The sequence below is a fragment of the Phacochoerus africanus genome, chromosome 8 (assembly GCF_016906955.1).
Source record: "Phacochoerus africanus isolate WHEZ1 chromosome 8, ROS_Pafr_v1, whole genome shotgun sequence".
In the NCBI taxonomy this organism is placed as follows: domain Eukaryota; kingdom Metazoa; phylum Chordata; class Mammalia; order Artiodactyla; family Suidae; genus Phacochoerus; species Phacochoerus africanus.
The window spans coordinates 49139970-49163047 of NC_062551.1; the positions used below are offsets into that span (position 1 = coordinate 49139970).

General features: G+C 51.3%; 1 protein-coding gene across 1 annotated transcript; it reads right to left on the minus strand.

Annotated features, from left to right (window-relative positions):
- Window positions 1-1888: 1888 nt before the first annotated feature.
- LOC125133533 (cytochrome P450 2B4-like) lies at window positions 1889-22613 on the minus strand. Its single transcript, XM_047791757.1, has 9 exons — window positions 22400-22613; window positions 17969-18131; window positions 17670-17819; window positions 12905-13065; window positions 11094-11270; window positions 10484-10625; window positions 7647-7834; window positions 7325-7466; window positions 1889-3337 (listed from the first exon to the last, which is right to left on the minus strand). Exons 1-9 carry the CDS (start codon window positions 22568-22570, stop codon window positions 3147-3149), a joined length of 1485 nt encoding a protein of 494 aa, XP_047647713.1. The 5' UTR covers window positions 22571-22613; the 3' UTR covers window positions 1889-3146.
- Between the last annotated feature and the right edge of the window lie 465 nt (window positions 22614-23078).

The following is a 23078-nucleotide window of genomic DNA, read 5'->3' on the forward strand; positions in this document are numbered from 1 at the left end:
TCCCCTCTCTCTCTCCCTGAACCTGTCTCTGCATCACACTCTCCCTCTCTCTGTCCCATCTCATCCCCTTCCACCCAGCCCGGGCTCATCCTGGGTTTTCTGAAGCTCCTCCACCAGACACCGAACCTCCTCCTTGATTCGCTCCTCAATGCTCCGCTTCCCCATCCCAAAGTCCTTCATGGTGTCCAGAGAGAAGCACCAAAGAGCCTTCCAGGACTTTCCACTGGCAAAGAACACACCTGATGTGACCACACTCCTGGTGAGGAGGTGACGTTGGAGAATAGCATGAGAAGTTCCCTCTCCCTCTCCCTGATCCTCAGCCTCGTGCCCAACTCACCAGTTCCCTTAAAGACGGGGTCAAGGCTGGCGATGTGCCCTCGGCCAGAGAAAGCCTCAGCCTGATCCACCAGGACCACCCTCACCACCTTGTATCCCCCCCAGGATGATGACAGGCCAGTCCAGGTGGATGGTAAAGATGTCACCATATTTCTCCTGCAGCTGTGGGGAGTGGGGCAGAGTCAGCATCTCACTCTCTGACTCCACGGGAGGGTCTCCATGCTCACCCGTGATCACACCTTCCAGGGAAGCCTCACCTGCTGGCTGCAGCCCCACCTGCTGGCTGCAGCCCCGTCAGGAAAGAGCAGAGACTTCCCCAAGCCTCACATGTTCGCCCTCGCCCCAAGCACCCTACTCTCTTGATTTGCCCAGAGCCCCCTAGCTTTGGACTTGAGAATTCCAGACACTCCCCATATCCCACACAGACCACGGCTCAGTCCCAAGTCTCTTGGGATTTCTCTCTCTCCCCGCAACCTTGCCTGCATCCCTTCCAATAGGGCCCCTCTTAAGCTTTTGTAGGGCATCTAGGGCCAGATCCTGGCTGGAAGAAGATGATCCCCAAGGCGGCCTGTGAAATCCCACCCCAAATGTCCACCAGTGCCCTTGCTCCCTGCAAGCTGTGGCCCAGCCCCCACCTCCTGCTTCTGCCCCCTTTGCCTTTCTTATCTCACCACCTGGAAGGACTTGAGAAAGCCCTTGCGGTCCATTTGCAGAATGTTCCCCAGGAAGGGCAGAGGCCAGGGTCCAGCGGGGAGGTGTCCCTGGGAGCTCGTGTGGCCCCAGAGGAGCAAGATGCCAACGAGGACTATGAGAAACAAGATGGCAGAGAGCACCATTGTCCTCGCTGTGCCCACCTTCCATCCTGCTGTAGTAGGTTGGTATGTTGTTTGTTTTTCCTGCCCTTTAGGGCAAGGCCTACCTGGATCTCACGTTGGCAGATCTCCTCCTTCCTCTCCAGGGACAACAGGGAGCCCAAAGTTGGTAGGTGCTGTGGAGGTCAGGCAGTTCAACATGTCAGATGGATCCTGAGCCCACTTCACATGGGTCCCTGACTGGCTGGAGAGATCTTGGGGGGAAATGCCCTTGAAAAGGGAGCATGTCCCTCAAGGAAGGCAGGTGGGGTCACCTGGAGGAATATGTGGAGGCTGGAGTTAGGGGGGTGGCCCGGCCAGGGTGGCTTTCTGCCGTTTTGTCAGAGAGTGGCATTGCACCATGAGGGACTGAGGTGAGCTGGCCAGCAGATGGGGGGCATCCTGCGCCCATGGGAGATGGGGATTTACCTGGGCACCTCTGCAGAGTGAGGCATAGTCTGATGAGGAGACCTAACTTCATGTTATGTGGGTTTGGGGGTGCTCATTCATCCATTCATTCTTTCATTCATTCCTCAGCAAATATTTGGCATATTGTCCCATGACCCCCACTGCCCAGGTGCTGAGAGTAGAGCGATGAGCTAGACAACAGGTTTTCCTTCATGGTACAAGCACTGAGGTGAAAGAGAATTTCTCACCTTCCAGAAAACTCCTTAGTGACCAGACAATATATGGGTCATATGTAAACTGGCGGGGGTCACGCTCCTACCCCTGGAGGTGAGGTCTCAGATGTTTATTTGAGTTGGGACACCAGGAGGGGAACATCAGGGACTCCAAGGGCCCAGGGTAGACGCTCACTGCTCAGGGGTGGTGGGCTGAGGGCCCGTCATCGAGGGAGGAAGTGGGGGGAGTCAGATGAGGATGAGGGAGGCCTGGGCTGTGGACCACGTGGATGAGCCTCCAAACCCTCACGAGACGCAAAAGAAGCCAGAGAGCAACCACCACACACTGTACGCTCCATTGATATGAAAAGGGCGGAATCGGCAAATCCACAGAGAAGGAAAGGGTTTGGTGTGGCCAGGGGCTGGGGGAGGGAGGATGGGGAGTGACTGCTCATGGGTCTGGGGTTTCCTTCTGGCTGATGAGCATGTTTGGGTCTAGAGGGAGACGGCGATGGCCCATCATATGCAGCGACTGAATGCCACGACATGACACATCTAAAATGGTTCGTGATCCCATGGGAATTTCACCTTAATTTCAAAATATAGGCTGGGGGGGGGTGGCGGGAAGGAGCCGTGGGGCTTTGCGTTCAAGAGCCAAGGAGACAGCACGGGCATTGCTTCTGTCCTCACTAAGCCTGTGACCGTGGTCATCTCTGGCCATTTCTCAGGCTCTGTTTACTCATCTGCAAGATGGGCATGATCACTGTCCCCACCCCGTGGGCCTTTGGGGAGAAGACCCAAGGGACATCATGTATGCCCAGATCATGGAGCCCAAGGAGTTGAGAAAAGGACCCTGGGGCTGTTCTGAGAAAGGGACAAGTCACTCGGGGAGAGCTGTGGCCTGGGAGGCAGAGTTGCAGAAAGAGCCTGAGCTAAGTTTCCCCTTTTAGCCTCAGTTTCTTCCCTTTCCTTTATTTTTGGACCACACGGATGGCATGGGCCGGGGATTGGCCTTGTGCCACATCCGTGAACAAGCCGGGTCCTTAACTGCCGAGCCACCAGGGAACTCCTTAGCTCCCCGTTCTACACATACACCCCTTCTGGAATTCTGTTAACAGGGGAAAGGAACAGACCTCTGTGAGGCTTCAGAAGAGCTGCGGAAGGACGGAAGGAGGTTAGGCTGCAGACAGGACATTCCTACGAGGGAGGCATGTGAGCAAGGGAAAGAGGCAGGTTTCCAGCACGTCTCTCAGAGGCGGGAGAGAGGCAGCGAGGCAAGGGGCCCTTCTCCGCAGAGGTGGGAACCCGCATGACCCTGGAATCCCTGGACCCCCTTCCCTCAGCCTCTTTGGCGGGGCAGGAACTGGATCTGGTAGGGCGGGGGCAATGTGCCCACCCCAACAGCCTGGGGTGTCAGGTCGATGTCCTCCGGAGCCACGGGGCTGGCCACGGAGAAGTTCTGGAGGATGGTGGTGAAGAAGAGGAATAATTCGGTGCGGGCCAGGCCTTCCCCAAGACAAATGCGCTTGCCTGTGGACACAGAGGGTGACAGTGTGGACACGGGGGTGAATGCACGTTCCTTGCCCTGTCACCTCCCAAAGCCCAGACACTTGTGTCCATTGCAATAGGTTTGCATGGGACTGGCCTTTGACCTGCAGTTCGGGTGGGGGCTTAGAGGAACCCCAAGCCCTGTGAAAGCAGGTGCAAATCGTTGGGTGGATGTGCCTTGCACAGTTTTCCCAGGAAAGACTCCGCAGCTCCTGCTAGCTTTCTAAAGGGTTCTGTGGCCCCGCAGAGTATAAGCAGCCACTTGGGCCTGGATGTGTCTTTGTGTAGGTGTGTGTGTGCCCATGGGTCTGTGCGTCTGCCTCCACATCCAGGTGTGTGCATTTTTCTGACCTCTTTCTTTCTTTCTTTTTTTTTTCCTATTTCGGGCCACACCCACAGCATATGAAGTTCCCAGGCTAGGGGTCAAATCGGAGCTGCAGCTGCCAAACTACACCACAGCCACAGCCACGCCAGATCCAAGCCACATCTGCATCTACACCACAGCTGGCGGCAAAGCTGGATCCATAACAAACTGAGCAAGGCCAGGGATTGAACCCGCATCCTCAGATACAGAGAAGGGCTCTTAACCCGCTGAACCACAATGGGAAATCCCAACTTCATATTTTCAAGTCCCCCATGTCTAATGTAAGAGGAGTAGTCTCTACATCGTAAGGCTACTATGAGGATAATCGTTAGTGCTTGTTAAAATGCTTAAATAACACCGGGCCCGTAGTAAAGATGCTGTAAGTGAAGTTAGCACCTTGTGTTTGTTTTGGGTGTACACAGTGATGCTGTGTATGTGAGGTGTGTATCTGGACTGTGTGTGTTTGTGCGTCTCTCGGTTTTCTTCTTATCTCAGCCTGAGCACCATGGGCTTCAGGTGTCCTGGAAAATGCTGAATGGAATATACAATTGTGCCCAGGACTGACCCGCACCGGAGAGGAGTCTAAGGCTTCCATCACATGCTCAGAGATGGAAGGACCGCCCCTCCCTCCAGCCCCCACAGTTCTAAACCAAGGGCCTGGAGAGAACCAGGGACACAGGGAGCCCCCACACAGGCAGAGACACTGGCCCCTTCTCTCCCTTTACTGCCTGGTTCTTAATCTGCAAGCTGACACCCTTGGCAAGACCCTTTCAAGGAGGGGTTTCCAGGCATTTCCTAAGCCTTCCTAGTCGCTGGACTGCGTCTGCACGCAGGTGTAGGAGAACGCGTCTGCGTCTTTGAGGCACATCCAGAGGTTGGTACACAGGAGCTTAGCCATGCTCGGGTCACAGCTCCCAGCTGGTTGGTCTCTTCTGACTGGTTCTGCAACCAGGCACTTTCCAGAACAGCTTGATCCGGCTTCCTCCCTTCCACCCCGACCTCCACGTCCCTGGGACACTCCAACTGGACACCCCTTGGCAAGACATCTTTTGGCTCTTGCTTTCTCTCCCCTCATGGCCATCTGCCTCGGCCTTTTTCTCTGCCTGTAACTGAGCAGGACCCTTTCCCCACATCCCTGCTTTAGCAACTCTCTGAACTACAACATGTGTCTTCCTGGATATTTACAGAAACTTGGTGACCCGGCCTCTATGGCCAGCTGCAAGAACAGGATTTCTGCCCCCAAATTTTGCAACTATCAACTGAAGCCCCTCCCTCACCTTGGCTTGAAATAGGCTTTGCAATTTCGGTGTCGTTTGGGATGGGGGGGCGGGAGAGGCGGGGACAGGAGCCACCTGTCTCTTTGCATGACCCTGCAATAAAACTTGCTCTGTGCCAAACTCTTGTCATTCTGGTTTGCTTGGCATCACTGTGTGTCGGGCACCCAGACTGTGCGCCAACGTGTCTATATCTCCTGACAGACACTCTTTCTCTGTCTCTGTTTTTCTCATGATTTTCTGCATTCTTCAATCTTTTTCACTCCCTGTCTCTGTCTGTCTGGATCTGATTCTCTTGGCAACGCTCATTTTTTCATCTCCCTCCATCGTTCCCTGTTCTCCCCTCGGTGTTTCTTCTTGATTACTGGTGTCACCCTCTCCTGTCTCTCTCTCTGTCTTCCTCTGCTTCCCTCCCTCTTCTGCTCCCTCTCTTCCTCCTCCATCCCTTCCTCCTTCACCTCCACCTCCACCATTTATTATCTCACTTCACTCTCTGTCTCTTTCTACCACACTCTCTCCTGTCTCTCTCCCTCTGGGTCTTCCTTGTTCTCAATCTCTCTCTCTGTTTCTCACTCACTACTATCCTTATCTGTCAGCCTGTCTCTGTCTGTATTTACCCCACCTCTGCCTCTCTCTAAACTTAGCGCAGAGCTATCGAATGGAGAACTGGATCCTCGCCCCTCACCCCACAGGTGCCCTGCCTCTCCCTGAAATGAAATGAGGGAGGAGCCCATCGCACTGGGCAGAGCCAGGGGCCCTGGGTCCCTCAAGTCGCTGGTGCAATTCAAGACTAAGGACTGGTGCCGGGGTCCACCTTCCTCCCAGGGCGAGACTGGGACCCTTTGCCGCAGTGGCTACGATGTTTGCACCTAGAAAAACATCTCCTCCAGCAATGAAACACAAAGAAACTGTAAGGGGCTAAATATAACTGTGCAAAAGGAGCAGCTGGGACACATCGTTAGCAAGAGGATACAGAAAAACTAAAAACCTAACTGCCACTTCTGATGAGCTGAAAGCAAAAGCAGGAAACCATGCATGCCCCCTGCACATAACACCACCAAATGCGTGGGCAGACCATCTAAGCCACCCCTCTGCCCTGACTCTTGGGCCCACAAATGCATCCACCACTGCCCTAGCTCCACATGTGGAATCAGCTCGCCCCCCTCCATGGGGGCAAGCAAGCCAGGACGGGAACGCTTGTTGGCTCCCCCCTGCTGCAGCAGAGGCCCCAATTTTTTTGCCTGAATTTGCCCGAATGGCCTCTTAGCAATGTCTATTGATTAAGAAGGCCAAGCGCCCTGGACATTAACAAAAGGAGGAGATCCCTGGGCATTGGGTTTTTCTTTGGGTGGGGCCAAGGAATGGGGAATGGGGACAGGGCCACGTCAGAGCAGGTCAAGACCCATCCCACCTCACCAGGCCCAGCAGGATCAATCCAGACTCCCCCAGCTGTCAAGACCATGGCAGCTGAGCTCTTCAACCTCTCCCTGAAACCCCAGTCTTCCTGAGTGCTAGGTGCTCACGTGAGCCCTCTGTCTCCACCTTGAGGCTCTGCCCTTGCTCTGCCTTGTGATGAAACCCTCTTTCCAGTGGCTGATTGATATTCACCTGTGATGTCTTAGCTTACAAGCCACAGCTTTAGGTAAGCTTTTCCTCACAGACACACCAAGCATGGTGCATGTTCCTCTTTTGTGCTCCCAAAGCCCCCTGTAGAGCACTCATCTTACTTAAGATTCCTTTTAGATGAATAAAAGCTGCCCCTACAACCCCTTTCTTTCTTTTCTTTCTTTCCTTCTTTTGGCTGAGCCAATGGCATAGGGAAGTTCCAGAGCCAGAGATTGAACCCGCGCCCCACCTGTGACAATGCTGGATTCTTAACCAATGGGCCACCAGGGAAATCCCTGAGCACTTCCTTTAGCCAAGCAGTTCTAAGCACACTGCAAACATTCATTCATTGAAGTAGATACGATCTTTTGACCATACGATTCATGCCCAGCTGCCCTGCTGGACTATAATTTCCTGGGTGGGAAACTGTGTCTCTCTGTGACTTCCCTGATGCTTTCTCTTCAGCCCTCAACAAAGCACTGGGCTCAGCGTAGCACTCAACAGGTATTTCATACCAACATGCAGCAAGCTTAAAAATCCTTGCCCAGGGCCAGCTTTGGGAGGTGATGTCACTTCTCAAGCCGCCACAGGGATGCGGGGAGGATGAGAAGGGTTAAGGCAGGAAAAGCAACTGGCACATACGAACTGCTCAACAAACAGAGACCTCTCCTTGCTTGTCTCAAGGAGGGGGTGGCACCTGCCCTCTGGAATGCAGGTCCAGCTTACCTATGGAGAAGGGCATAAAAGCGTCATTTTTCTTCAGGGCCCCAGTGGCATCCAGAAAGTGGTCAGGGTTGAAGGCCTCTGGGTTTTCAAAGTAACGTGGGTCATGGAGAGCAGTGGTCAGGATGGGATAGACTTCTGTGCCCTGAAGAAAGGTCACGAGATTAGAAGACATCACCAAACCTCCCCCACCCCACCCCATGCCCCCAGAATGAAACAAGACTGAGTGATAAAGCCAAGAAGAGGTCATTTTGGGGACTAAGAGAACCCAGCAACCCAGGAGGCACACTCAAGTTTGATGGGGGAGCCCAGTGGGCTGACACACCTTGGGGAGGAGGTACCCTCGGAAGTGAGTGTCTTTAGTGACCGTGTGGGGAATACCCATGGGGATGAGGTCCCCAAATCTCTGCATCTCATGAATGACCGCATCCATGTATGGCATCTTGGCTCTGTCATCCAGGGCTGGAGGTCGATGAGAACCAATCACCCGGTCAATCTCCTTGTGGATTCTCTCTGCACAGAAGAATGGGACCAGGGAGCTCATTTAAAGAGGCTGTTTGGGAGTTCCCGTCGTGGCTCAGTGGTTAACGAATCCGACAATGAACCATGAGGTTGCGGGTTCGATCCCTGGCCTTGCTCAGTGTGTTGGGGATCCGGCGTTGCCGTGAGCTGTGGTGTAGGTTGCAGACGCGGCTCGGATCCCGTTTTGCTGTGGCCCTGGTGTAGGCTGGCAGCTACAGCTCGGATTAGACCCCTAGCCTGGGAACCTCCATATGCCTTGGGAGCGGGCCAAGAAATTGCAAAAAGACAAAAAAAAAAGTAAAATAAAAAAAATAAAGAGGCTGTTTGCAGGGGCACTGCTTCCTTCTCACTGTCTCCTAAGGGCCAGTGAGACAGGAAAAAGCCTACAGGAGAGGGTTAGCTCACTGACACCCCTTAGATTGACCAGCTTCAGGTGGGGCTGGAAGAGTGAAAACTACTGGAATTCTCCCCCACTGGTATGTAACGAATGTTATGGATTCTCTCCCCACATGTGAACACACATACATATGTATGTGTACCACACTTTTGGTTTCAGTCGAAGAACTCACAGGTGATGAACCTGTGAAAAATCCTCCTCTAACATTAGTAGAGAGTTAACCGTGATAACAATGAGATCCTGCTGGATAGCACTGGGAACTATCTCTAGCCACTTATGATGGAGCATGATAATGTGAGAAAACGAATGTATATATGTATATATGTATGTAGGACTGGGTCACCTTGCTGTACAGTAGAAAATTGACAGAATACCGTAAACCAGCTATGATGGTGAAAAATAAAAATCATCTTGTAAAAAAAAAAAGAAAATTAACTGATATTTACTGTGTGTATAAAACAGATGAGGGAGTTCCCATCGTGGCTCACTGGTTAACGAATCCAACTAGGAACCATGAGGTTGCGGGTTCGATCCCTGGCCTCGCTCAGTGAGTTAAGGATCCGCTGTTGCCGTGAGCTGTGGTGTAGGTCGCAGATGTGGCACGGATGGATCCTGCGTTGCTGTGGCTCTGGCGTAGGCCGGCGGCTATAGCTCCGATTTGACTCCCTAGCCTGGGACCCTCCATATGCCGCGGGTGCGGCCCTAAAAAAGAAAGACAAAACAAACAAAACAAAACAAAACCAAACAACAGATGAGGCACTGTGCTAGGTCCTCTGGAATATAAGAGCAGATGGGATTAAGATGGCCAAGCAGAAGGACTGGAGCTCACCTTCCTTCATGCAAACAACCAACTGCTCAACAACCTTCAACAAAATAGACTGGAAACATCCAAAAAAGGCACCCTACTCCAGAAAACAAATAGGAGGCACATCAAGATGGTAGGAGAGGCGATTACACGGTATAACCAACCCTATACCCCCGGAAGTGGGCTGCCCAGAGACTGGAAAGAAACTTATATTGAAGAGGCTCACCCATGGGAGTGAGAGTTCCGAGCCCCACGTCAGGTTCCCATGCCTTGGGATCTGGCATTGGGAGGGGGCGCTCCCACAGCATTTGGCGTTAAGGGCCAGCAAGGCTTGTGTGCAGGAGCCCCACGGCCCTGGGAGAAATGGACACTCCACTCTTGAAAGGCACACACAGGATCTTGTGTGCACTGGCACCCAGGGCAAAGCAGAGACTTTATTGGAATCTGGGTCAGTCCTGCCTCCTGGAGGATCTCGCGGGGAAACGGTGGGTGACAGACAGACAGTGGCTCATTGCGGGGGAAGGACATTGGAGGATCTCAGGCAGATCATCAGCATGGTTGGATAGGTTAGAAGATAGATGTATAAATCAAGCCCAAATAACTGAGTGAATTTTTAAATGAATAAATTAAAGGAGAGGTGGACGAAGGATGAATTGATAGACCAGCTGATGGAAGGATTAGGGTAGGTAATGTAGGTTTAGAAATACAAACAGATGCAGGAATGAAACGAGCCAAGCAATCACTGGAAAACAATTCATTCAATGAATCGCTGTTTCAAAGGAACAACAGATGAATCAGCTCCTCCAACAAAAGAATGAAAGCATATTTCCTTGGATGAATGAAGACTCAGAGTATATCAGTGATTTCTCTCTCTCTCTCTCTCTCTCTCTCTCTCTTTTTTTTTTTTTTTGTCTTCTTAGGGCCATGCCCACGGCAACGGCATATGGAGGTTCCCAGGTTAGGGGTCTGTAGCCGCCGGGACCCAAGCTTCATCTGCGACCTACACCACAGCTCACGGCAACGCCGGTTTCTTAACCCACTGAGCGAGGCCAGGTATTGAACCATAACCTCATGGTTCCTAGTTGGATTCGTTTCCCCCACACCACGACGAGAACTAAATGTTCTCGATTTTTTGTTTGTTTGTTTATCAGTGATTTTCACCAGTGAAAAAACAGACAGATGGATGAATGGGGGGGTACATGGATGGGTGAGCCCATCTTCAAGTGATGGAGGAAAAGGGGCAAATGAGATTGACAGATTCTTCATTCATCCATCCACCGACAGGGTTGGCTGGGAGGGGGACATTCACAGTCTGCGGTGCTCCTGTGTAAGAGGGGACAACTGCCTTCGCCTTCACAGAAGACCCTCAGATCCATTGCCACAGCACTGAACGGTGTAAGAAGATCCCCCCTTGAACGACTGTCCCCAGCCTGCCCACCTGTGATGTGGGGGTACTTGAGCATGAGCAGGAATCCATAGCGGAGAGTGGTGCTGGTGGTCTCGGTGCCAGCAAAGAAGAGCGAAAGGACAGTGAGGATGAGGTTCTGCTCGTGGAACTCGCTGTTGGGGTTGGACTTCTCCTGGGTCCAGAGGGATGGGGCTCACATCAGGGGAGGCAGGAGCTCTGAGGCACTTGCACCTCTTGGGGTCCCTCCCCCTGTTTCTGGAACTCCAACCATCTGGTCTGCTTCACTTCCCTCTGTTTTCTACAGACGGTGTCTGTCTTTGACTCAGTCTCTCTTGGCTGTGTCTTGCTCTGTTTCTAGCGATCTCTCTATCTGACCTGTTTGTCTCTCTTCCTTCCTCCCCAGCCTCTTTCTGCCTCTGTGGCTCTTTGCACCTGGGGCCGTATTGCCCCTCGTCCTGTATTTTCTGTGTCTCTCTCACCTGCCTACCAGCTTCCCCATTTCATCTCCCTCTCTGTTCGCTTCCCAATCTCCCCTCCCCATCGTCCGTGTTTCTCTCCCTCCCTCTTCTCCCCCCTCCCCTCCCTTCTTCTTCCCCAGCATCTTTTTCTCCACCCGCCCCCTCCCTCTGCCAAATCCCACTTTGTCCATGCGGAGCAGGTAGCTGTCGATGAGGTCCCGGGGGTTGCTGGGGTCCAGGGTTTCACGGTGCTTCTCCACGCTGCGGCCAATGAAGGCATTGACTTGCTGCAGGTTTTTGTAGATTTGCCTGTGTGAGCCTGGAAAGTACTTCAAGAAGGCGGAGTAGAGCTCGAACAGCTGGGGGAGAGAAGGGGCTGTGAGGCTCTCTGAAAGTGACCCCTGTGTCTCTGGCTTCGCTCTGTGTATCTCTGGGGTGTCTCGGTCTCTGTCTGATTCTGTCTCTCTCTCCATCGCTCTCTGTTTCTGTGGGGTGTCTGTCTCTCTGCGGCTGTCTCACTTTCTCCATAACAGAGTCCCTCACTCACTGACTCTTTCTCCTTTGATGTGGTCTTCTCACATTTTCCACTTTCTGCACTTTCGTCCTCATCCTCGGGTCTTCCCCACGGACTCGTCCCCACCTCTCTCCATCTCTGTCTTTCCCACCCCTCCCTATCTCCGTGTGCCTCCTCCTCATCCTCCCTCTGTTTACATCCGCCAGTTCATCTGTCTTCCTCGAACCTCTCTCTCCCTCTTTCCACCTCTCACATCTGCCTTGCTGATAACAGGAGGCTTCCACAAGATGCAGCTGCTCAACACTTAGAGCTATTTGTTTACTGGGGGGCATTTTCTGCTGCTTTGCCTGTTGAGAAATATAATGCCTGACTTGTCTCAAAGAACTGCGAACAATGCAGAAACATATAGAGCATGATGTAACATTCCTCCTTCATCTCCGCTTCTAGAGGGACCCATTGTTAACTGTCGGGCAGATCTCCCTCCAGACTTTTCTCTCCCATGGTTCCCTGTGGGAACAGAAGGTTGAAAGCACCTGTTGGGCTCATCACAGATGAGGGCACTTGGAGCCCCTTCCAGATTTTTCAGGTCAGACTCTCCTGTAGGAGGTCATGGGGATTTGTATTTGTGACAGTCGAACATGTGAACCTACCCTCCTGGCTGAGAATGATTTAATTTTTTTTTTGTCCTTTGTCTTTTTTGTTGTCGTTGTTGTCACTATTTCTTGGGCCGCTCCCGCGGCATATGGAGGTTCCCAAGCTAGGGGTTGAATTGGAGCTCTAGCCACCGGCCTACGCCAGAGCCACAGCAACTCGGGATCCGAGCCGCGTCTACAACCTACACCACAGCTCACGGCAACGCCGGATCGTTAACCCACTGAGCAAGGGCAGGGACCGAACCCCCAACCTCATGGTTCCTAGTCGGATTCGTTAACCACTGCGCCACGACGGGAACTCCTTTTTTTTACGTTAATATGCAATAGGAGTATTGCCAGATTAGTTAAGAAAGAGAATCTCTATTATTTTGTTTTAAAGAGGAGCATATTATTTGGTAATCTGGGGAGAAGGAAAAAAAAAAACAGAAAGAGGGAGGAGAAGTGTGGGGGAAACGAGGAAATACGATGGCTAATTTTCAAAGCATCCTTGAATTTCTCCATGTGAGGGGATTTTCCAAAGACAGAGGCAGAGACTCAGAGGAACCAGGGAAGGAAGGATGGCGAGCTTGAAAGTCTCTTTCTCTCTCCCTCTGAATCCCCTTCTCTTCCTGCCTCGTCCATCACTCCCCTTTCTTCCTCTTGGTCTCAGTCCCTGTCTCACCATCTCTCCCTCCCTTCCTCTGGGTCTCAGTGTCCCTGTCTCTCTCTGTTGTCTCTGCCCCTCTTCCAGCTCCAAGCTGCCCTTCCGGTCTCCCAAAGCAGATCACCCCTGTCCCCCGCCCAGATGTCCGCCCCAGCCCCGCCCTTCCCTCTGCATGTCCCCGACCTGGCTGGAAGAGGAGCTGATGAGCAGAAAGGTCTGGAACAATAAGTCCAGCAGCTGCAGGAACTCGGGATCTCTGTAGGCAAAGCGTTTTCCAAAGACAATGGAGCAGATGATGTTGGCGGTGCTGGAGTGGAAGTAGTAGGTGGGGTCCTGGAGGGCTCCTAGTGGGAAGAGGCGTGAGTCACGGGAGAAGGAATTAAATGCCTGGGGAACACTCACCAGCCCCTCGGATGTGGCAGGGCCTATTCTAAGCACTGCACGTATTATTTCGTCGTTCTCAACTCGACCCTATGAAGAAGGTTCAAATGTTCAATCGATTGCATGTGCAACCTAAGAAACTCCAGGAGTTCCCGTTGTGGCGCAGTGGTTAACGAATCTGACTAGGAACCATGAGGTTGTGGGTTCGGTCCCTGCCCTTGCTCAGTGGGTTAACGATCCGGCGTTGCCGTGAGCTGTGGTGTAGGTTGCAGATGCGGCTCAGATCCCGTTTTGCTGTGGCTCTGGCGTAGGCCGGTGGCTAGAGCTCCAATTCAGTCTCTAGCCTAGGAACCTCCATATGCCGCGGGAGCGGCCCAAGAAATAGCAACAACAACAACAAAAAAGACAAAAAAAAAAGAAAAAAAGAAACTCCGTTCTCCTGGGCCCTTATTTCTTCCCCCACCACATTTCTTTTGTCTACCTCTAGAGCGCTGCTCTCTGGGCATTTGTTCTGCTCTTGTTGGTTGATGTGTGTATGTGCCAAGCTCGCCCCAGCTGGAGGGAGGGGGAGCTGGGTTCCCAGGAATGGCAGGTGGATGCAGCCTTGCTCCCTGAGTCTCACCTGTCCATCTTCTCTGTTCCCCTGCAGACCCTTTCACGTACCTGTCTGTCCCTAATGTTTTCTCTTCATAAGGCTGCGTCTGTGGCATATGGAAGTTCCCAGGCTAAGGGTCGAACTGGAACTGTAGCTGCCGGTCTACACCACAGTCAGAGCAATGCCAGATCCCAGCCCCCTGTGCAACCTACATCACACCTAACGGCAAAGCTGGATCCTCGACCCAGTAAGTGTGGCCAGGGATCAAACCCACATGCCCATGGATACTAGTTGGGTTCTTAACCTGCTGAGCCACAACGGGAATTCCCTGTCACTAATTATCTGTGCCTCATTTTCTTTCTGCTTCTCCAAGTCGCTCCTCTCCTTGACTTGATCCCGCCACATCTGTCTCTTTCTTCCTCTCTGTCTCTCTGCCCAAATCACCCCGTCTCCTCCTGTCTTTCTGCTCAGTCTCTCGGTCTGTGTTCCTCTGTGGCTCCCTGTGACTCTGTCTCTGCCCCTCCCTCGACATTTATGTCTGCATATCCCTTGAGAAGGGGCCCTGTCGCCTCCATGTCTCATACACACATCGGAGGAGGAATCCAAAACCAACCAGACGTGCCCATCCCACTTCCCAGGAGCAGAAAAACCCAGCTGACCGCCCTGATCACTGCCAGCCCGCCAGCACTGCACCCACAGAAAGGAAAACCAAGTGTACCCTTTTCAAAATGTATGCTGTTGGGGAGATGGGATTGAGATGGAGGAATAGAAGGACTGGAGCTCAACTTCTCTCCTAAAAACAACAAAATCTACCACCAAATGCTGAGCAATCTTCAACCAAATGGACCAGAAACTTTCAAAAAGATATCCGACTCCAGAAGACAAAGAGGAGACCACATCAAGAGGAAGGAGGGGCAGTTGCGTGATCTGAGCATCCTCATACCTCCCAGCTGGGAAGCCCTACAGACTGGAAGCCCTAACTGGTTCACAGACACTCACCTACAGGAAGGAGAATTCTGAGCCCCACATCAGAGTCCCACGTGTGGGGACCTGGCACTGGGAGAAAGAGCCCCAGGAGCATCTGGCATCAAAGGCCAGTGGGGCTTGTGCGCAGGAGCGCCACTCCACAGGACTGGGGGAAACGGAGACCCCATTCTTAAAAGGCACACACACACTTTCATGTGCCCTGGGTCCCAGGGCAAAGCAAAGTCTCCATAGAAATCTGGGTCAGACCTGACTGCAGTCCTTGGAGGACCTCCTGGGAAAGCAGGAGTGAATGTGGCTTGTTGTGGGGGAAGGACATTGGAAGCAAAGCTCTTGGGAATATTCAGCAGAGTGCCTTTCTCTGGAGGGGCCCATTTTGGGAAAATCTGGCCCTGCCCATCAGTGCTGAGAAGCCCAGGCCAAACAGTGATCCAGGTGGGATCACAGCCCCGCCCCTCAGTAAACAGGCTGCCTAAAGACCCCTCCCCCCAGGCACACAGCCACCTCTAATCTCCCCCAGAGACAAAGCCCCACCCACCAGAGGGATAGGAATCAGCTCCGCCTACCAGTGGGCAGGCATCAGTCCCTCCCATCAGGAAGCCTACAGCAAGCCCCAGCCCACCCTCCGTACCTACTTTAGCCACAAGGGGGACAGACACCAGAAGTAAGAGAGGCTACAACTCTATCATCTGTAAGAAGGTCACCACGCCAAAAACCTATAAAAATGAAAAGACGGAGAACTATAACTCAGATGAGGGAGAAAGGAAAAAACCCAGAAAAAACAGCTAAGTGATCAGGGGATTCTCAGCCTTCAGGAAAGACTTTTTAGACTGTTGAGGCTGAAGATGATGCAAGACATTGGAAATAAACTGGAGGCAGAGATGGATAACTTCCAGGAAACACTGAGGAAAGAGATACAAGATATAAAACTTAAGCAAGAAGAGGAGTTCCCATCGTGGCGCAGTGGTTAACGAATCCGACTAGGAACCATGAGGTTGCGGGTTCGATCCCTGGCCTTGCCCAGTGGGTTAAGGATCCCCAGCATTGCCGTGAGCTGTGGTGTAGGTTGCAGTCGCAGCTACTGTTGCTGTGGCTGTGGCATAGGCTGGCTGCTACAGCTCCGATTAGACCCCTAGCCTGGGAACATCCATATGCTGTAGGAGCAGCCCTAGAAAAGGTAAAAAGACAAATAAATAAACAAATACAAATAAAACTTAAGCAAGAATAGATGCAAAATACAATAACTGAAGTAAAAAATTCACTAGAAGCAGCCAACAGCAGAATACAGGAGGCAGAAGAACACATAAGCGAGGTGGAGGACAGATTCGTGGAAATCACGGATGTGGAACAGAAAAGAAAAAAAAGGTTGAAAACAAATGAAGAGAGTCTCAGAGAACTCTGGGACAATGTTAAATGCACCAACATCCTATTATAGGGGTGCCAGAAGGAGAAGAGAGAGAGAAAGGGACAGAAAAAAGATTCGAAGAGATAATAGCCGAAAACTTGCCTAACATGGAAAAGAAACCACTCACTCAAATCCCAGGAAGCGCAATGAGTACCATATAAAATAAACCCAAGGAGGAACACCCCGAGGCACATACTAAACAAACCAACCAAAATTAAAGACAGAGAAAATATCGAAAGCAGCTAGGGAAAAGAAATAGATAACATACAAGGTTATTGGCAGAGTTTTCAGCAGAAACACTGTAGGCCAGAAGGGAGGGCATGATACACTTAACGTGATGAAAGGAAAAAACCTCCAACCAAGATTACTTTACCCAGCAAGGCTCTCATTCAGATTTGAAGGAGAAATCAAAAGCTTTACAGATAAGCAAAAGCTAAGAGAATTCAGCAACACTAAACCAGCCTTACAACACATACTAAAGGAACTTCTCTAGGCAGAAAAGAAAAGGCCGCAACCAGAAACAAAAATACCACAAATGTCAGGGCTCACCCATAGAGGTAAAGATACAGTAAAGATACGAAATCTTCCACACACAATTATGCCACCAAAATCAGAAATCGTGAGAAGAGGAGGTTACAAATGCAGGACTCTGGAGATGCATTGCAATTAAGAGACCAACAACATAAAACAAACTCGTATGTACACAGACTCATATGAAAACTTCAGAATGACTGCAAACCAAAAATCTACAACTGATACACAAACAAATAAGAAAAATCAACGCAAATACAACACTAAAGATAGTCATCAAACCACAAGAGGAGAGAAAAAGAGAAGGGAAGAAAAATGAGCAACAAAAACAAATCCGAAGCAATGAATAAAGTGGCAATAACATACAAATCAATAATTACCTTAAATGTTAATGGACTAAACGCTCCAACCAAAGGACATACACTTACTGAATGGATACAAAAACAAGACCCATATATACGCTGTCTTCAGGAGACCCATTTCACTTCTAGGGACACATGCAAACTGAAAGTGAAAGGATGGAAGGAAATATTCCATGAAAACAGGAATCAAAGTATGTCCTGTTTACAGTTTTCTCTACTTTCTTTTCTTGAGGGTGGGGGTGCCATGCCCACGGCAGACAGAAGTTCCAGGACCAGGGATCCAACCTACACCACAGCAATGACAACTACAGACCCTGAGCCTGCTGAGCCACCAGGGAACTCCTCTGCTTCTTTTTGCAGAAGTCCTGTATTGTTCTGGGCTCCATACCTCAAACCATGCATTGGTTTCCCTGAACCTGGTAATAACAGGCTAATGTCTGAGTTGATGCCTTTGAGGTGTCCTTGACACTGACCTCCCTGCATCTCTCCTGCTCCCTGTGCTTCTCTCCTGCTCAGCTCTGCCAACTCTGCCCCCTCTCTCTGTCTCTCATCCTCTGTCTGATGGCCCCGCGAGCTGTCTCTCTCTCTATCTCTCCATCTCTTTCTCTGCCCACACACATGCCTCTGCCTTCTGCTGCTGTGCACCCACAGACGCACTCAATTTCTCACCGGCCCCTGCCCCAGGCTCACCCTGGGATTTCCGCATCTCCTCCACCAGACACTGGGCCTCCTCCTGAATCCGCTCCTCCACGCTCCGTTTTCCCATCCCGAAGTCCCTCATGGTGGCCAGAGAGAAGCGCCGAAGGGTCTTCCAACGTTCCCCATTGGAAAAGATCACGCCTGGGGGTTGAGGAGAGGCTTGGGATGCAGAGGAAGTTGGAAGCAGACTCTGGGTCCCCCTAAACCCCCTCTTCTCCCCTCCCAGACACACCCTCCCCAATCCCCATCCTCCATCCCTGCTCCCCTCTCGGCATCTCTGAGGGCCTTACCGTATCCCTGGAAGACTGGCTCCACCACAGCGATTTTCCCTCGGCCAGAGAAGGCCTCAGCCTGGTCCACCAGGGCCTCCCGAATGGCCTCTGTCCCGCATATCATGACCACTGGCCTTGGCCCCAGGTGCACCGTGAATACATCCCCGTATCTCTCTCGGAGCTGCCAATATACCCACGCCCAATGTTGCCATAAGTCAGTATGCACCTTAGGAGCCATCTCAGTTGTTAGACCATGGAAGCACTTCCACAGAGACTGGGAATTAGCTGCTGCCCCAAGACCTTCCACCCCAGCCTGCCTTCCCACTTCCCAGGACCCAGCCACTGAAGGATTAATCCATGACCCAGCCCCCCTCACATGAGAAGCAGTACAGATAGTTAAATAGCCCTAAAACCTCCCCTGCCTAGGATTATCTGTTGAGTCTGGCCAGCTCTCCCTGGCTTCTCAACTAAAAAAAAAAAAAAAAAAAAACCATTATCCTTCCTGTGACCCAACTGTATCTTCTCTCTGTCTCCTGGCAGTTTCCCTGGAGTGCCACCCAGAAACCACCCACCCACTGGGGGGACATGAAGGGAAAAAGATGGCCTTCTGGGGGTGATCCTGAAATCTGAGAAGTCGTACCATCAGGGGAGGCACTAGGGAACGTGTTCAGAAGCATTTACTGAGGCTGGAAGGCCTGTACACTCAGTGACTAGCAACATTACTCCCAGATACACACCCAGCAGAGATGTATACACTTGTTCAGCAAGATAAAGAACAAGGAGAGTCACAGATGCTCAGCAACCGTAGGTAGAGAATAGAGAAGTAGTGGTGTGTTGCTGTCATGGAATACTATGCAGCAATGAAAAAGAACAAACTACCTACAACCGCAATGAAACCCACAGGTGCAACGTCGATGATCCCGAGGACTCTACTTGTCATGATTCTGTTGATATGAGGTTCAAAACTAGACAAATAGGAACCTATGGTGTCTGCATAATGGGAGGGTCATGAGTGGAAGGGGGACTTAAGGAGGGTTTCTGGGGACAGGCCATGTCGTTACTGATCTGGGTGTCAATTACCTGACTATGTTCATTAGAGAAAGTTCACCAAGCTGAATACTTAGGCTTTGTGCATTTGATCCTAGATGATGAATTTCCATAAAGAGGGATTTCCCGTCCTGACTCAGAGGAAATGAATCTGACTAGCATTCATGAGGACACAGGTTCCATCCCTGGCCTCGCTCGGTGTGTTGAGGATGCAGCGTTGCGCTGAGCTGAAGTGTAGGCTGCAGACATGGCTCGCATCCCATGTTGCTGTGGCTGTGGTATAGGCCGACAGTTGGAGCTCCGATTTGACCCCTAGCCTGGGAACCTCTATATGCTTTGAGTACAGCCCTATAAAGACAACAACAACAACAAAAATTTGATAAGGAGTTGACCTAAAATCATAAAAAGGTTAAATTCATGGAAAGACCTCTCACACTGATCTTAGCTAAGCCTTCTCACTGGTCTCCCTACTTCCCTTCCCTGTGCTCCCTACCTTCTTTTCACCGCCCATCCCACCCCACCCTGAAACCAGAGCAGTCCCATCAAAGTGTAAAGTAATGACAATCCCTAACCTGCTCCAAACCCTCCAGGGCTCCCCCTGCCCTGAGTATAGGACCCCAGGTCTCCAGCATGGTTGACACAGCCCTGGGTGACGTTGCCCCAGCACCCCTCTGACTTCTCCTCCCACTCACGCCTTTGCTCACACTGATCCAGCCTTCTCCATGTCTCCCAGACACGCTAAGATTTCTCCAGCTTCAGGGTTCTTGCACTGATACCTGTCTCTCTCGAAACCTCCACCTGCATTTTTAGGGTGTCTGCTCAGAAACAAGTCAAGACACAGCCTTTCCCATACCACTCAGTCTAAAGCAGCTCCCACTACTTCCTAAAATATCACCCTGCTTCATTTGAATCATAGCTTGTGTCAATGTAATATTTCCTTGTTTATTGTGTGTGCCCTGTCCCGTGCCACATCACCAGTGCCCAGCTGAGTGCCCGACAGAGAGAATGAGTGGAACAATGAAGGAGTGGATCCAATTAACCTCCAGCGAATGAGCGCTTATCTACACCAGGCTCTGTGCATATCCCGGTTCGTCCTCACCACAGTCTTATGAGAGTTGCCTTCTTATCATCAGCAATTCATTCTATGGAAGAGACACTAAGTTTCAAAGAGAAACAGTTGAATCTGGAACTCAAGCCCGTGTCTGTCTGATTCCAGCAATGTTACTGAACAGGGTTTTGGACCAATTTAAGCAACAGAAACTGCTGAGAGGCCAGACAGGAAAATTCAGGCAGAGATTTACTGGGGCTTTTGCTACAGTGGTTGGGGGCATTTGGTGGGTGGGTAGTGAAAACAAAAAACTGGTTCCCCTGCTTGTTTACTGGCTTACCAAGTGGGGCGAACTGGTTCCTTGTATGGGTCAAGGGTAGAGGTGGATCCAAGGGTGAGGCCAGAGGGGTGGCTTAGGTGGTCTGTCCACCCCTTTGGTGGTGGTGTGTACAGAGGCCATGCCTAGTGCCCTGCTTTGTTGTGTTTTGTTTTGTTTTTCTTTTTAGGGCCACACCTGCAGTATATGTTAGTCCCAGGTTAGGAGTCTAAACAGAGCGGCTCGCCTACGCCACAGCCATAGCAATGCGGGGTCCGAGCCATGTCTGCAACCTACAGCCCAGGTGACAGCCATGCAGATCTTAACCCACTGAGCGAGGCCAGGGATTGAACCCACATCCTCATGGAGTCTGGTCGGATTCGTTTGTGCAGCACAACAAAGGGAACTCACCCTAGTACCCTGCTGAACCTCACTGTTCATTTGACTAAGATGAGGATAACATAACACCTCTCCTAACCCACAAGGTTGTTGGGTGTTGGACGTGATGGAACAGCAGAACTCTGGAGAGGGCAAATATCTGTGGACTCAGAGTTTTAATGTACAGAGTCTCCTTCAAAGACAAGATGAAGGACTCATGCCTTAACCATGTTATTCTATAAATAGCTGCATTATGTCCTAAGGATCCCCCCTTTTGATACTACAAAGAAGATACTCTCGTCATTGCCTATGCCTGTCCCTGCCCACCAAACTTGTCACCTTCATTAATCCCATCAGTAATAAAACTCATCACTTTCCTTAATAAAGAGATATGGGCTAAAGCCCAGGTGCTTTTGTTCTCCGAACAGAGTGCCTCCTGGTCCCCCACTTTCTAAATGTAAGAGTCACGCTGTCCCTCTTCCAGGATTCCCCGTTTCCCTGCAGTGCTGGACACGGCAGTTGGAACCAAGAATAATGACTTCCACCAACACATAAAACCTAGCAACATAATTCTGAGTGAAAAAGACCTGGCATTTACGTGGAAGAATGGTGTATATCCTTGTGAAGACAAGGAAAACTAAACAACAGGCACATGAAGCTGCCACAGCCACATCTGTAATAAAACAATCAGAGTTCTGGTTATGGCTCAGCAAAAATAAACCCAACAAATATCCCTGAGGATTATGATTCAATCCCTGGCCTTGCCCAGTGGTTTGAGGATCTGGCATTGCGACCTGCGTTGTAGGTTGCACATGTGGCTTGGATCTAGTGTTGCTGTGCCTGTGGCCTTGGCCAGTAGATATAGCTACAATTAGATCCCTAATGTAGAAACTTCCAATACCACTCCTGCGGCCCTAAGAAAAGAACAAAAAACAAAACACACTCTCTACTAAAATGAAGAGATGACAAGCCCAATATTTAGGAAGGTGTTCACCAGGTAGTGGGAAAGGGGACAGAGGAGCCCAGGGCAGTGGGAAGCTTTTATCAGTGGTCCAGCTCTCTTGTGGAGGAGGGGCTTGTGGGTCTGGATGACACCATTAATAAGTATACAGATGAGCAAACATGAAACAGGCCTGGAAAGCAGTGCTAGAGACCTAGGAAACACCCCACAGTGTTGGCTACCATCCGAACGCATTCATGTTTATTTTTGCTAGGCACTCCGCAACTGCCCTCCCGTCCTGCTCTCCCTCCCTCTCCCTCCCCACTCTCTGGTGCTGACAGGGCCACGCTTTGCTGCCTTTTGTTGGCAGAGGAGAACTCTATTTGATTGGTGCCACCACCCCCTTTCCTCTTTCTTCCCTTGGCCAGCAGGCACCCAGGCGGCTGGCAGACGAGGGCAGAGGAGTGTGGAATTCTACCTCCCAGGTGCACATCCACGCACCTCTTCAAGCCCACCTGTCCACTCCAGGGACAGTGCCCACACACCTCCAACCGAGCAGGGATGCCTGGGGCTGTCTGACCACCACCCACCACGCTTCACCTCTGTGCCCCCCACTCATCAACTTCCCCACACCCACCCCACTCCTAGAAGGATGGATGAGTGAACCCCCCAGTATGGAGGCAGGGAGCCACCCTCAGACCCCATCCATCTGCATCTCACCCTCAGGAAGGATTTGAGCGGGCCTCTTCTGTCCATCTGCAGAAGGTTCCCCAGGAAGGGCAGAGGGCGGGGGCCTGGCGGGAGGCGGCCATGGGCTTTTGGGCGGCCTCTGGCCAGGAGAAGCAAGAGTCCTGTGAGCAGAGCAAGAAGAAGAAGTAGGCTGAGCTCCATGGCCCCAGTATGCCGGTCTTGTGCCCCACGGCTGCCTCTAGCTGAGCCTTTTATGCTGAACCCTTTGCCCCACCCAGTTATGTAACAACATCCATTCCCTGACATCGTCCAGGAGTGTCAGCTTCAAAGAGATGTTAAGGAACCCATACTTACTCTCCTGGCAGACAAGTGACCTGCTCATCTCCCCACCTCCGCACTCCCTTCCTAGATGTTGGGACAGACACCTTGGCAGAGATACCAAGGTGCACACGAGTGTGTGGGGACATGCTTACTTTTGTAGGAATGATGAGCCCATGCCGATGCGCCTAGGATTTGGCCCTGTTTGTGTGTTTGAACTCATACACGTTAATCCAAAGCATCCACATGAGTGTGTGCATGCATGATTCATACGCATGCAGGAGTGCTTGTACTTGGGTGAACATGCCAAGGTGTGTTTCTGAGCATGAGTCTGCATGCGCTCGTGTGTATGTTTTGGCATGTGTTCAGACTTCTATGTGTTTGCATGGTT

Excerpts from the sequence above, each read along its gene's own strand:
- LOC125133533 (XM_047791757.1), bottom strand. The coding sequence starts at position 22,570 with ATGGAGCTCAGCCTACTTCTTCTTCTTGCTCTGCTCACAGGACTCTTG. Across the intron at positions 17,820-17,968 it reads GCCAGTCTTCCAGGGATACG|GCGTGATCTTTTCCAATGGG; the intron begins GTAAGGCCCTCA and ends CTCAACCCCCAG. Across the intron at positions 13,066-17,669 it reads GGAGATGCGGAAATCCCAGG|GAGCCCTCCAGGACCCCACC; the intron begins GTGAGCCTGGGG and ends TCTTCCCACTAG.